The 13089-nt window shown below is 40.4% G+C and overlaps 1 protein-coding gene across 1 annotated transcript in view; it reads right to left on the bottom strand.

Moving 5' to 3' along the window:
- The window catches only part of LOC147747364 (interleukin-12 receptor subunit beta-2-like), a 710479-nt gene that overhangs the window by 66717 nt on the left and 630673 nt on the right, over positions 1 to 13089 (bottom strand). The window contains exon 14 of the mRNA XM_086936242.1: positions 12221 to 12335. Within this exon, the coding sequence (XP_086792368.1) occupies positions 12221 to 12335 (115 nt within the window). The remainder of the gene's footprint in view (positions 1 to 12220; positions 12336 to 13089) is intronic.

The following is a 13089-nucleotide window of genomic DNA, read 5'->3' as shown; positions in this document are numbered from 1 at the left end:
ATTTTCAAACAGCCACTTCTCCTCTCATACCTGACGTTTGACTTCTCCAAAGTTGGCATTTTTCAGCTTAATCCAAACGTGCCTTTCTGCCAGTTTCCAGGTTCACAAGACTGTTAATGGCTCTTCTGTGGTGTGACAGTGGGCAAGAAGGTCCTGGATGTTCCTCTCCAGAGCAGATAGGCCTTAGGGCTGTACCCAGCCCCTTCCTTACTTCTGGAGAGGCTTAAAATGCCCTGGGCAAATGCAGCCTGCCTTTGGTTTCACCAGATAGACTAGAACAAAACCCGGGGAAGGGAAAGCAATGACCAGAATCTTTTTAGGGTTACCTACAGACTGCCACTGGGTATGAAAGGGGCACCTCAGAACCTTAAATCAGAAAACCTCTGGATATATAGAGGCTCAGACTAAAGGACTGCCCTGCTGTTTGAAGCCTGAAGGAAGACTGTATCTGCTTGCCTTGAACCCAGGTCCCAGAAGTGGCTTCAAGGCTCATTTGACTGACCTCCTTTGTCAGCTACAGGGAAATAACATGCTTCCAGAGGCCAACTTCTGCAACATTTCTGGTTTTCCTGCTGACCTAGTCCATCTGAAACTTGCCTGGCCCTGCTGCTGCTATCTGTTGGAGTCCTATCCTCCAAGAGGTGCCCCTTAGATCCTGGCCCCTTGGCTGGTGTTAGAGTGTACTCCTGTCCAAAAACAGCAAAACTGGACTAAACTTTATTTGAACTTTCCCCAAAAGAACCAGGGATGCAGCTGAAACCACAGCCGATGTCAACAAATCACAGGTTGGATTCATCACGCAGAACATCCTGTGCAGAGTTTTTCGCATTGACATATAATATCCCCAGTCTCATTGGGAATGTGGATGGACTTTACAGAGGCAAATGCATAATTTGATTCCCACTACCAACAAGACCTTCCTGGTTACATGCCCAGACTTTGCCCACATGGAGCTCTTCACTTCAACAACGACCGCCCCAAGTTTCTGCCAATGCGAAGCTACGATCAGCAAACAGCTCTTTGCATTAACAACGGCAATGTGAAATTCTGAACAGGGACTGGGGCTCCATCAGACTGCCATGGCCTCTCTTCCGATATACTTTACACAAAGACTAACATGGTCCCTGTATCTGACCTACGCTCCATCCGGGTGGGCCTCAACTTTTGATGTTGACCCTCTTTAGCATGATCAGATAATGGTGGTTGATGCTTTGTGCTTTTTGTGCTATTTTTACTTCAAACTTAAAAAACTCACATCTCCATTTCTCTTTATTGGATTGTCATTTTGGTGTCATTTTATTTATTAAAATATTCCCTAAATTGGTTTTAGATTGTTCTTGTATTGTGTTTTCACTTTAATATTATTTGTGTGCTGCTTAGATACTTTACACTTTGCCTCTATGATAAGCCTGGCTGCTTTTGTGTCAGGCTACCATAGGGTTAAGCACAGGTTTATTTGTGACTTTTGTGGTTCAACCGGACAAGGAAGTATGATTAGTACTTGAGTGGGGCTTTCATCACTCTCAACTAACATCTAAATTTCTTACAGGTATTGTAATCAATAAACTATGATATGACCTTTCATGACGTACTGTCCAACATGGAATTCATGGAGGGAATCCCCCAGTTTCCATACGACAGAAACATTTTATGAGTATCCTATGCAGTGGCTTAAAATGCAAGATTGACTTCCTCAAGATTGTTTGCTGTCTTTGTGTTAGTCAAGTTATTTCAATCTATTAATGAAAACTTCAGTGGTAAGGCTGGAACTTCTGCAACATTTCCTCACCCTGTTATAAATACATTAGCCAGAAGAAACTGAAGCCACCATTCATCAGGATTTAGCAACAAAAAATGTTGAAGTCATTGATTGTGCTAGCTAACAAAATGGACACTCAGGTTACAAACCTACTGGAAGATCTTTTTCGAACCCTTGTTAGTAGTGACCTCAAAAGACACATAGGCCACTTCATAGGTTAATTTATTCTGAGTCAGTTAAGAATTAGGTTACTGATTGACTGGGGTGTGACCCTGGTCAAGCAGCAACCACAATTCTAGTCAAGGTAAGGCACCAGCAAACCCCAAATTAAACTGTGCTTAACACTCTGGTAGCTTGCCACAGAGCAGTCAGGCTTAGCTTACATGCAATGTGTTATGTATTTGTGCAACACTTCAAACAATAAAAAAGTGAAAACATCACACAAAAAAGAATCACACACCATGTTAGGCAAATAGAGCATAATTTATTAAAGATAACACGATCAAAACAACAAAAATCCAATTGGTAGAACCACAGATATTCAATTTAAAACTTTAGGTCAAAATAGTGGCAAAAAGCTCACAGTGCCAACTGTTGATATCTGGTCACATCGGACTGGGACAAAGTCAAAAGTTTAGACTGACAACGATGGAGCGCGGGCCGGCTACAGGGACCTAGTTAGGTATGCTGAACAAAGTACCTTAAAATCCAGGTTAAAGAGCGTTGCGTGGCCCCGTGTTGAAGATGCGTTGAGCAGCCAAGGCAATGCATTGGTTCTGAGATGTAGCAAGACTGCGGTGCTTGGTCCTGTTGTGGATCCCATCTATGGGGCTTGCGATGCAAAGTTCGATGCCTGGGATGAGGCACGCAGTCGGGCGAAGCATTGGTTTCGAAGAGCTGCGAGGCTGAAATGTAGAGTCTGCCATCAACGAGAGTTGCGAGGGCCTGCGCTTTACGATGGGTCCAATCCACACAGCAACGGAAATGTATCGGTTCTGCTCAGGATTTTGCTGTGCAGCAGAGAAGATGTGTCACTTCTGCTAGATCCACAAAGGCTGCCAAACACCTTAAGCCCACTTGCATGGGTCCAGGACTCCAATGATTCATATATATTAAAAAGAAAGGTTCTGGTCTGGCAAAAGGTTTATTTGGCTAGGTCGACATGGCAGGTCAAAAAATGCACATACAGGCTCTGAATAGCAGGCCTGAGACATGTTTAAAGGGCTACTTAAGTGGGTGGTACTATTAGTGCTTCAGGTCCACTAGTAGCATCTAATTTACAGGCCCTGGACACATGTAGTGAACTTTACTAGGAGCCTACATGCAAATTAGGTATGCAAACTGGCTATAAGCCAATGTTACCATGTTTTAGGGAAAAACCACAAGCATTTTAGCTCTGGTTAGGCGTGGCAAAGTGTGCAGAATCCTAAGACCAGCAAAAACAAAGTCAGTAAAACAGGAGATCTGTAGGCAAAAGGTTAGGGGTAAATCACGGCAAAGATTCCAGGTCTAGCAGAGTCCAACAATACGTTTTATTGTGAATGACATGCACATTATTTACAGTTTCCAACCCTCTTCCCTGCGAACTATAATGTTCCAGAGCGCCATAAACTCAGCGGAGGCATCCCTCAGCGCTGGTGCCTCGTGCACTGCTGCTGCTGCTTTCATTGACTGCTCGACTGCTGGGGTGGGAAACTACATACCCCAGCTGCCACATCAGTTTCTGGAGTGCCATAACCCGGCAGAAGCGTCACCCAGCATGGGTGCCTTGTTCACTTCTGCTGCAGCTTTCCTTGACTGCTCGACTGCCGGGTTGGGAGACTACATCCCCCAGCTACCCCAGGGATTGTGTTGTTATCAACTTTAGGAACTCGAAGTTGGCCTATAACCTTGTGGCAGGTGAATTTATGTACAGGTACCAGGTACAACTATCATGTTCTTACCACTTGGCTATTTCGACAAACTGCCCTATAGTGAACAAAATCAAAGTGGCCTGGTCACTCAGAACCTAGCCTATATGTGGGGCAGATATGCCCACCAGATGCCCAGGCATCTTTGTTTTTCAATACCAGTAGAGAAGAGATTTAAGGCACTGGTGGAGACTGACTTTGTGGCCAAGCTGAATCTGAGTCGCCCAAGGCCTATGAGGGGGAACATTTGAGGGGGGTGGGACTGGAACTGGGAATCCATAATTCACACCACTTTCTCAGGTCCTGGAAGGGAGGCATTGGGGAGCAGGGTGAATTGCATGAGGTACACATCACCTCGAACCCTGGTGGAGAAGAGAAAGAGAATAGATTCCAGATCCACCAAGGGATCTGCCATTTGCAACTTGGGCCCCCTCCCTGGAGCTCTCTTTGGAAGACAGGGTCAATAATAATGAGGAGGTGACCCTGGCAGCAGTAAACCTCTATCAAGGTTGGGGGAATACCCTATTAACACCTCAAAGCGTGGTGTCATCCCAAAGGATAGAGCCCTCCATGAAAATTTCAGGAACCCGGAACGTTCAAAAATCTCTCAAGGTGGTGTCCTGGAATGTTGCTGACATAAAGAATAAATTGCACTCTAGCGACTGGGGTTTTTTTATGGACCAGTATGATGCATGTTTATTCCAGGAAATATGTTGTATAGAGGAAGCTCAGCAGCAGGGCTTTGTGGCCTTCACTAGGGATACTACTACCAGGGAGAGGGGCAGGCCATCTGGCGGGCTAACCATATGAGTGGCTCCACACTTGCTCTGTAAGGCCAAGGCAATTGAGCTTGTTTCAAACAACATTTTGTGTGTCATACTTACCTTTGCTTCCAAGGTTGTTGTGGCCCTGGTTAATGTTTATTCGAGACCTATGAGTATTGGTCATGAATCTCTGATTGTGGCGCAACTATCAACCTTTTTGTGCCCTATTGTGGCAAGTGCTTATTTGGTTATAAGGGGTGATTGTAACTGCCAATTCGAGCCTTTAGCTGCACATTATGGTGACACCGTATGCAAGGAGGAAAGGCTGTGGGCTTTCCCGGAGCTGAGTATACCCCCTATCAAACATTGTCCCGTTTGGGTCTCCAGATCAATGCTCTTAGCCTGAACCAGTCAGTAAAGGCCTGCAATGGGCAGACCAAATCAGATACCCAGTGGATGTATATGTTTAATCGGGTAGGATCCTCGTCTCTAATTGATTACATTTTTGGGGAGACAAGGTTGTGGCCTTTGGTCTTAGATTTTGCTGTCTTGACTAGGCAGGACAGCGATCACAATGCCTTGACTCTCAACCTTGCTCTACCTGAAATAAGTGCTTGGTCATCAGCTAGTGCCCCGTTGGACAACAGAAGACTGACAAGTGGTAGGGAAAAGGATGCGCTGGTCAGCAACGCAGCAATCCCCTGATGACATTGTTGTCTTTTATGAGGCAGTGGGAAACACCCTAATAGATCTGAGCAAAGTTACCACAGGTGAAGGTGAAACCTGTTTGCTTACAGGGGTGGCTGAAATTCATGCTGCACTCACTGACAAATTATTGGATTGACTGTGTGGGAAACTATGGATCAGAGGCCAAAGCCAGACTACCCGCTCTTGGTTTAATCGACATTGTCAAGAAGCCACACAAGCTCTATTAGAAGGAAAGATCCTGGATCAAACACAAGCAAGATATCTATAGAGCTAGCACCACATCAGCAAACAAAGAATAGTACACGTTACAATGCAAACATTTACAACGCATGCCTTTACAACATGGTTTTTACATCGCAAAATCCATTACAACAAATGATTTTACAATGCATGCCATCACAACTCATTTTTAGAAACTACATTTACAACGCATTCCATTACAATGCACACCATTACAACGCATAATACTTTTAGGGCAACAGTAGGGTAAGTGTTGGATAGTGTAGGGGTACAAATTACTCTTCCCACTCCAGTGAGTGCAACAATAGGGTAAGTGTTGGATAGTGTAGGGGTAAAAATTACTATTCCCCATTACTTACCTAATAATGCGTTGTAATGGCATGTGTTGTAGTGACATGCATTGTAATGGCATGCGTTGTAGTGACATGCGTTGTAATGGCTGTGTTGTAATGGTATGCGATGTGACTGTGTTGTAAATGTAGTTCATTGTAATGACTGCCTTGTAATGGTTGTTTCCCCAAACAAAATCCTGGGACCAGGCCAAATGGAATTCTCTCTTCAGGCCCCTATAATCAATTAGCTAAAAGCTTTTTGAAAAAATAGTAACTTCTGGGAGTGGTGAGGGCAGAGCTAGCTTTGAACCAAACATTGTGGTCAAAGCTTGTGATGAGCACTCAGGCCTTGTATGTTGCACAAGAGGGAGATAAAGCACAGAGGGGTATTAGTGCAGGCCACTCATGTAAGGAATTGTCCCCGTGTGAAGCAGAGGAGTATCCTGCGATAACCCTGTCAGAAGTGCTTAGTGCCATCCATAAAATAGCCCCAACAAGGCACCAGGGATTGATAAAATTCCTGGGGAACTATTCCTTTAAGAACCGGCAGTGGGGCCCATATTTGTGGGTAATTTTTAAAGCCATAATGGAGGCAATGCCTATGCCTAAATCATGGGTTGGAGCAGAAATTATAACTGTTCACAAGAAGGGTTCCCCTCTGATACCAGGCAATTATAGACCAATAAGTCTGATCAATGTGATGCAGAAAGTCTTTGCCCGGGTACTACTGGTATGACTTCAGGGATGGATAGAAGCTCATAATGTTCTTAGCCCCTTCTAAGCAGGCTTTAAACAAAGCACCTCCACTATGGATCGAATCTTTAGGTTGCAACTATTATATTGGAAAATGGTTACGCTGCAGGGCGTTAATCTCTATCTAATATTTGTTGACCTCAAGTCAGCTTTTGGCTTAGCACCTATAAACAAGCTTTGGTCAGTACTAACTGATATTGAGGTCCCTTCCTATTTGTGTCACACGATCAGGAGGCTACATGAGGGTTTTGCTGATGTCTGATATGGGAAACACAGGGATCTCTTTGAACCATTCACAGTCCGTAGGGGAGTTAGACAGGGCTGTATGTTGGCCCCAACATTATTTTGCTATACATCAATGGCCTAGTGGATTTACTAAACACCAATGATGTCCCCAAGATCCCTTCAAATAAAGCATGTGTTCTCTCAAAATCTCCAATTGGTATTCAAAGGATACTTGATAGTTTTAACGTTTTTTGCAAGTCAAGAGGGCTAGAAATAATGTCACCAAGTCGAAATTCATGATTTTATGGTTCATGCATTCCACATGCTCTAATCCATGTCTGAATGGCATTCCCCTTGAGAAGGTATCCACCTTTGAATATTTAGGGCTAACTCTCACTGAACTTATGGACTGATGATCCGTATTGTTAAATCAAGACTCAAATTAGCACAAATATCGGGGGGATTGGCCAGAGTGCACAGGAACTCATTCCACAAGCCCATAAGTCCCACATGTTGAGATCTATAAAGTGCAAGCCTTTGGTGCCATCATGTATGGGGCTGAACTATGGGTGACACAAATCTGTGAAAGATATTGGTAAAATTTTAAAAGCATTATCAGGCAGTAAGTCAGTAGCTTCCCAGTACCCCACTCATCCTGCTTCGATTAGACATAGGAATTAGACCTGTCTCTGAGCAACTTGGACTTAGATCCCTCACTTTCTGGAAAATAATCTGGGTCACTCCTGAGTTGATCTCCCACAGATTAGCGCTGAAGGAGATACTGGGGTTACCCAGGTCAGACAGATTACCCTGGCCTAACTACATGAGGGATACGCTGAACAGCATTGACAAAATGAACTTTGGGAGTGACCCTGCTGTGATCTATCCAACAACATCTAGAAAGGACCTTGTGAATTGTTTCAAGGGACACAAAGTTGCTTTTCTTCAGAGGTGCTTGTCTTTAGGCACTTTGACAGCAACTTTTATTGAGGTAAAAGACATCTACAGTCTAGAGGTCTTTCTAGATGAAATTTAGCCCGCTTTAGCTAGGAAACTCTACACACAATTCAAACATAGGTCACTTCCTCTGTGCTCATTTTCTAACAACTATGGTGGTGATTCGTCACGAATTGCCAAGCATTTGGTGCACCAGAGGAATCTGAATTACATGTTCTTTTTTTTTACTGCCCAGCCTGTATAACAATGGAGATCAAAATAGTTGATTCAATCTTATAGGCCAAGAGGCATTGAAGATCTTGAAATATGACACCTATCGACCCATTGTCTTCACTGTTTCTATAGATGTGTTTACAATGTGGTGCACAGGTATGCAGTTCTTATGACAGCATTCAGGCATGTATGTCTAAGATCTAAAATTTATATCTGGAAACTGTATTGAAAAGGATGCAAGGTTGTTAGGAGATGCATTTGCTTAGATGCCACCAAGGGTCATTTGCTCTTAGTTATTTGCTGTAGTGGGGATGTACTTATCTGGGTTACAATGAGATCATGTGTGTGCTTTTGATGCTGATTGCTATTGCACTTTATGAGTTAAGCTGCTAGAGCTTAACTACTTGTCTTTAATTCTAAATTATTTTTAAATTCAATGCTTTTTTGTTTAAAAAAAATGATGTTTTATATTTGTATGTATTTATTCTGTTCTTTTATGGCAATTTGCCAAAATAAAGATGATGAAACGAAATGATTCCCTGGCTCAATAATGTAATCCAAAGACATGTGTATTAGCTATTGAGAGACTGGTCATCAAAACTATAACCTGATAAACTATTCCTGCTTTAAAGTTAATAAAGCATTACAAATCCTTCACAAACTCCCATACCAACTGGATGGTACCAAATGAACCATATGGACCTTTTTTTTCAGTCAATTAAATGTTTTCGCAGTGTTGTTTATAAGACACCCCTTCAAACTCAATAGATCAGTATAAAAATGCAGTTGCTGCGATTACAACTGGATGTATTTTGGCATTTATAAGAGATGATACCTAAGCAACACTGGGGCCTATATTATTTTAAATATTACAGTATGATTTGATAACATTCTTTATGTGTGTCACAGTAGGCGCTATAATGCAAGTTAGTGATATTCTTACTGTGTCTGTGAAAAGAAGGGAATCAATGTTTGTCTGACAGCTAGGTATGCGATACATAGATAATTAAAAAAAGTAATTTTAATAGCAGTTAAGTAAATATCCAATACCAAGGTAATTGTGTTATATACATTTAGAAGTACAAGCTATTACTTCTTTTTAAATTTATAAATAAATTACCTTATTTTCATATTATAACTCTAATAATGAGTCCTCTTTGAAAAACCTTTTTGAAGCTAAACTTTCTTTTAATAAACTATCTACGGATGCTGCTTCCAATTATCTCCTGAAAAGTATCTCCCACTATTATGGAGGTCAGAATAAAATGTGGAAATTATTGGCCAATTATTTAAAAATAAGGAAGGAACGGATGAGAATAGAATCTTTACAAGGCCCTTATGGCTTCTCTTTCTTCAAGGGTAATGATATTCTGAATGAATTTGTTTCTTTCTTAAGTCTCTTTATACTCCTGAATCTATACCAAACCAACCTGATCTCCTTTCTTATTTTAGTTCTACAACCTTTCCTCCATCTAACCCCATTGATTTTGAGTCTCTTGATACTGATAATTCTTTGGCTGATATTTCCCACGCTATCTCAATGTTACGTCATGGAAAAGCACCTAGTTCAGATGGATTTACCATTGAATTTTATAATTACTTTCAGATAATCCTTTTACCTAATCTCTTACTTTCATTCAATCTTTTTCTGATAATGGCTCTTCTCAAGGCACGTTTAAGGAGGCTCTGATCTGCTTAATTCATAAGGAGGAAAAGGATCGTTCCCTATGTAAGAACCACCAACCCATTTCCTTAGTCAACATGGATTGTAAGATATTTGCAAAATTTTTAGCGAGCGCTTCGTATCGATCCTATCTTGCCTGATCTTATTGGCCCTGAGCAGTCTGGTTTTTTAAAGGAAGACTTGCTTCTGATAACTCTAGAGTATGTTTTAATTTTCTAAATAAAGCTTATTCCTCAGATCATCCTATTGCTGCCATTGCCTTAGATGCGGAAAAAGCTTTTGACAGGATTGGCTGGGATTTTATGTTTAATGCTTTAAAGCGGGCTGGTTTCCCTCCTAAATTAATTGCTTTAATTTCTTTATTGTATTTTGGTCCTCACGCTTCTATATTTGTTAATTGTAACACCTCTAATAATTTCCCCCTGCATAGAGGTGTAAGACAAAGCTGCTCCTTATCTCCCTTATTATTTGTAATTGCATTGGAACTTTTTTTAACTAAAATTAGATGAGTTGATCGTATAACTGGCTTTCTTTTTGGTCCTCATCAGGTTAAAATGTCAGTTTATGCCGACAATATTCTTTTATATTGTTCCAATCCAGAAACTTCCCTTTCTCCTTTTCTTCAGCAGGTCTTTCTCTCAACTCTCTGGTTATCGCTTAAATGCAGATTAATGCAAAATTTTACCTCTGAACATCTTATGTCAGAGACATTTATTCGAACATTCCGGGTTCGCTTGGCAACCTGCTTAAATGAAATATTTGGGCTTGCGGTTTGCACCTTCACTCCATGAAACACTAAAGTTAAATTTTGACTATAGTATTAAAAAATTAAATGATTCAATTAACCGTCGGCATCCCCTTTTTTTGTCCTGGTGGGGTCGTTTAGGTTCAATGAAGATGATACTCTCCCCTCTCATTCTTTATACCATTTCTATGATTCCTAATGGTATCCCTGATTAGTATTTTCCGAAACTTGACTCCACTCTGATAAAATTCCTATAGAAAGGTAAATTATCTTGTATAGCCTTGTCCACTTTAAAGAAAGCTAGACCTAGTGGGGGACTCGATTATCCGATTTTAAGACTTTCTGCTATTTTACAAAAACAGAGTGCCCGGTAGATATCTACAGATCTTCCTATATATCCTCCTCTATGGTTAAAGATGGAAAACATTTTTATCACCCCTTCACTTTTCAAGAATTTTTATCCTTCATTACCAACATAACGTCAGTCTGTTCTCCTATTTTTTCTCATTCTCGTAAACTTCTGACTCCCTTGCTATCTTCATCTAACCCCTCTAAAAGCTCTCTTCACCAACAACCTATCTAGCATAATAAATCATTCCGGGTCCGCAATCGTCCCATATCCTGGAAAACGTGGCACTCTAGAGGTTTAAAATGGATCTCTCAGCTTATATTGGATTCTCAACCCCTTACTTTATCTGATCTCCAATCTAGATTCTCGCTATCTTCATCCTCTAGATCGCTATACAATCTTCTTTACCCTACTCTCTCCCAATTTCTTCATAATGCACCAAATAATACTGATTTTCCTACAGCATACAGAGACTTATCATCTACATTGGAAAGCTTCACATCAGCATCCAATATTTACAAAAGTTTGCAATTTCCTTCAGACAGACAAAAAAAAATGAACTGGCATGGGAAGGACTTATCACAGGATTGGTCAATTACTACGTGGGATAAACTTTGGTCCAAAATTCACAAAACGTCTTGGGCTGCTAACACCACATAAATCCTTTTTTAAAATTTTTCACTGTGTTCTTTTTTTCCCCAGTATCATTAACTTCCTTTTGATTAGAAGCACCCCCTACCTGCTGGTCCTGGCCCTGCCCTGCAGCTGACTTAAAACACATGTTGTTTGATTGTCCTCCCATTTTTCAATTTTGGCATCAGTTTGGTCCTAAATTCAGATAATTTTTAAAGTTCAGGTCCCTTTTTCACTCACAAATACTTTTCTAGGTTCTCTTCCCCCCCCCCCCCCCCCCCCCCCCCATGGCCTCAAACACCATTACGTTTTAAACTCTTTGATTTACTATTAGCTATTTCCTTTCACTTAATAACTTCAAATTGGAAACAAGCCAACTCATTCACTTATACAGCTTGGTGGAATGCTATTTGTTTTCACCATCGACTAGACACGAATTATGTCTCTCCAATATCTGTGGCAATCAGAAGAGATCTCCTATGGCTTCCCTTAACCACTTATTTATCCTCCACTCTCTCTTCAGTTGTTGCCTCTAAAAATGTATCAGATAATGTACGCAAACCACCTTAATTTCCTTCCCTTGCCTTCTCTCTTTTGAATAAACAGTAAGTCGTTTACTACTGAATGTTTATTATCATTTTTTAAGCTTTATTCTTGTTATGCTTACATTGTAAACAGTTGCTAATACCGTCCTGTAATTTTTGAATATGGTGTATTACATATGAATTCTTTTCTAATTTGTCCTCCTTATCCCTTTTTACTTATTGTGTTATTTATAATTTTTCTTTTTTTCTCTTTTTTGCAGCTTCATTGTTTATATACATCTGTATTTTGCTCTATTCATTCATTTTCATGCCATATAGGAACTGTAATATTAATTTTATCGCTGTTATTTTTATTGTTATTCCTCAATAAATCAAACTTTAAAAAAAGAAAGAAATGAATTACCTTTCTCTTATTTTCTTTCTGGAAACTAATATCAAAAGAAATATTGTAAGAAGAATTGCACCAAAACTTGTTGTCAGCAGGATTATAATAAAATTCTCATTGTTGTTTTTAAGACCTAAAAGAAACATAAATTGTAAGATTATTTTCCTGACAACTGCACAGTCTGGCATCAAAATAGATTTGGAGAATTTATCAAAGTTACGATATGGTCGACAACATATTTTGGGTGGCTGTAATATTATGTGTTCACTACCAATAAATATGAACAAGATCCCTTAAATTCAGGATGAACCAATGAAAATACCAATCTCTCTGTGTTGTGGTTTTACATTTTCCTTAGACAATAGCCTGAAACAAAAGTTCCAAGAGGTGTGAAATATAATCCGAAAAACAGTTACTCAATTAATGCAAAAATGATTCCGTAACTTTCAAAACAGATCCCAGAGTTTTCAAAGGAATCCGGACTTCCAAAAACATGTCTGATTGTTTAACAAAGAATCCACCAATGCCCGCTATACTTAGCTTGCACACAGGTTTCGCCCAAACTCCGTGTGGATTTGAGTGACAACTTTGACTGCAAAGAATTGCGTGGATTTAGCCCTCTGACTTTTTGAAATCTGTTTTGCCTTTTAAATTACATTTACTTCAGCACCAGAAAACAGGAAGGATGTGTTTCTCGAAAAGTAGAATAGCCAGAAACATGACTGCAAGAGATGCACTGGAATGGATGAAATCAGAAGATGAATAAAGTAGGCTCAATGTTTTGAGATTAAGCTAACTATAACTGATTCTTTAAACAGTAACCTCATTCAGCTCTGGTTAAATGCGATAATAAAATGAGAAAGGAAAGAAGAGGCATGTTAAAAACG

This window comes from Lissotriton vulgaris, chromosome 1_1 (genome assembly GCF_964263255.1).
Source record: "Lissotriton vulgaris chromosome 1_1, aLisVul1.2, whole genome shotgun sequence".
In the NCBI taxonomy this organism is placed as follows: domain Eukaryota; kingdom Metazoa; phylum Chordata; class Amphibia; order Caudata; family Salamandridae; genus Lissotriton; species Lissotriton vulgaris.
The sequence above is the reverse complement of the archived record's forward strand: the minus strand, read 5'-3'. Positions and strand labels throughout refer to the sequence as shown.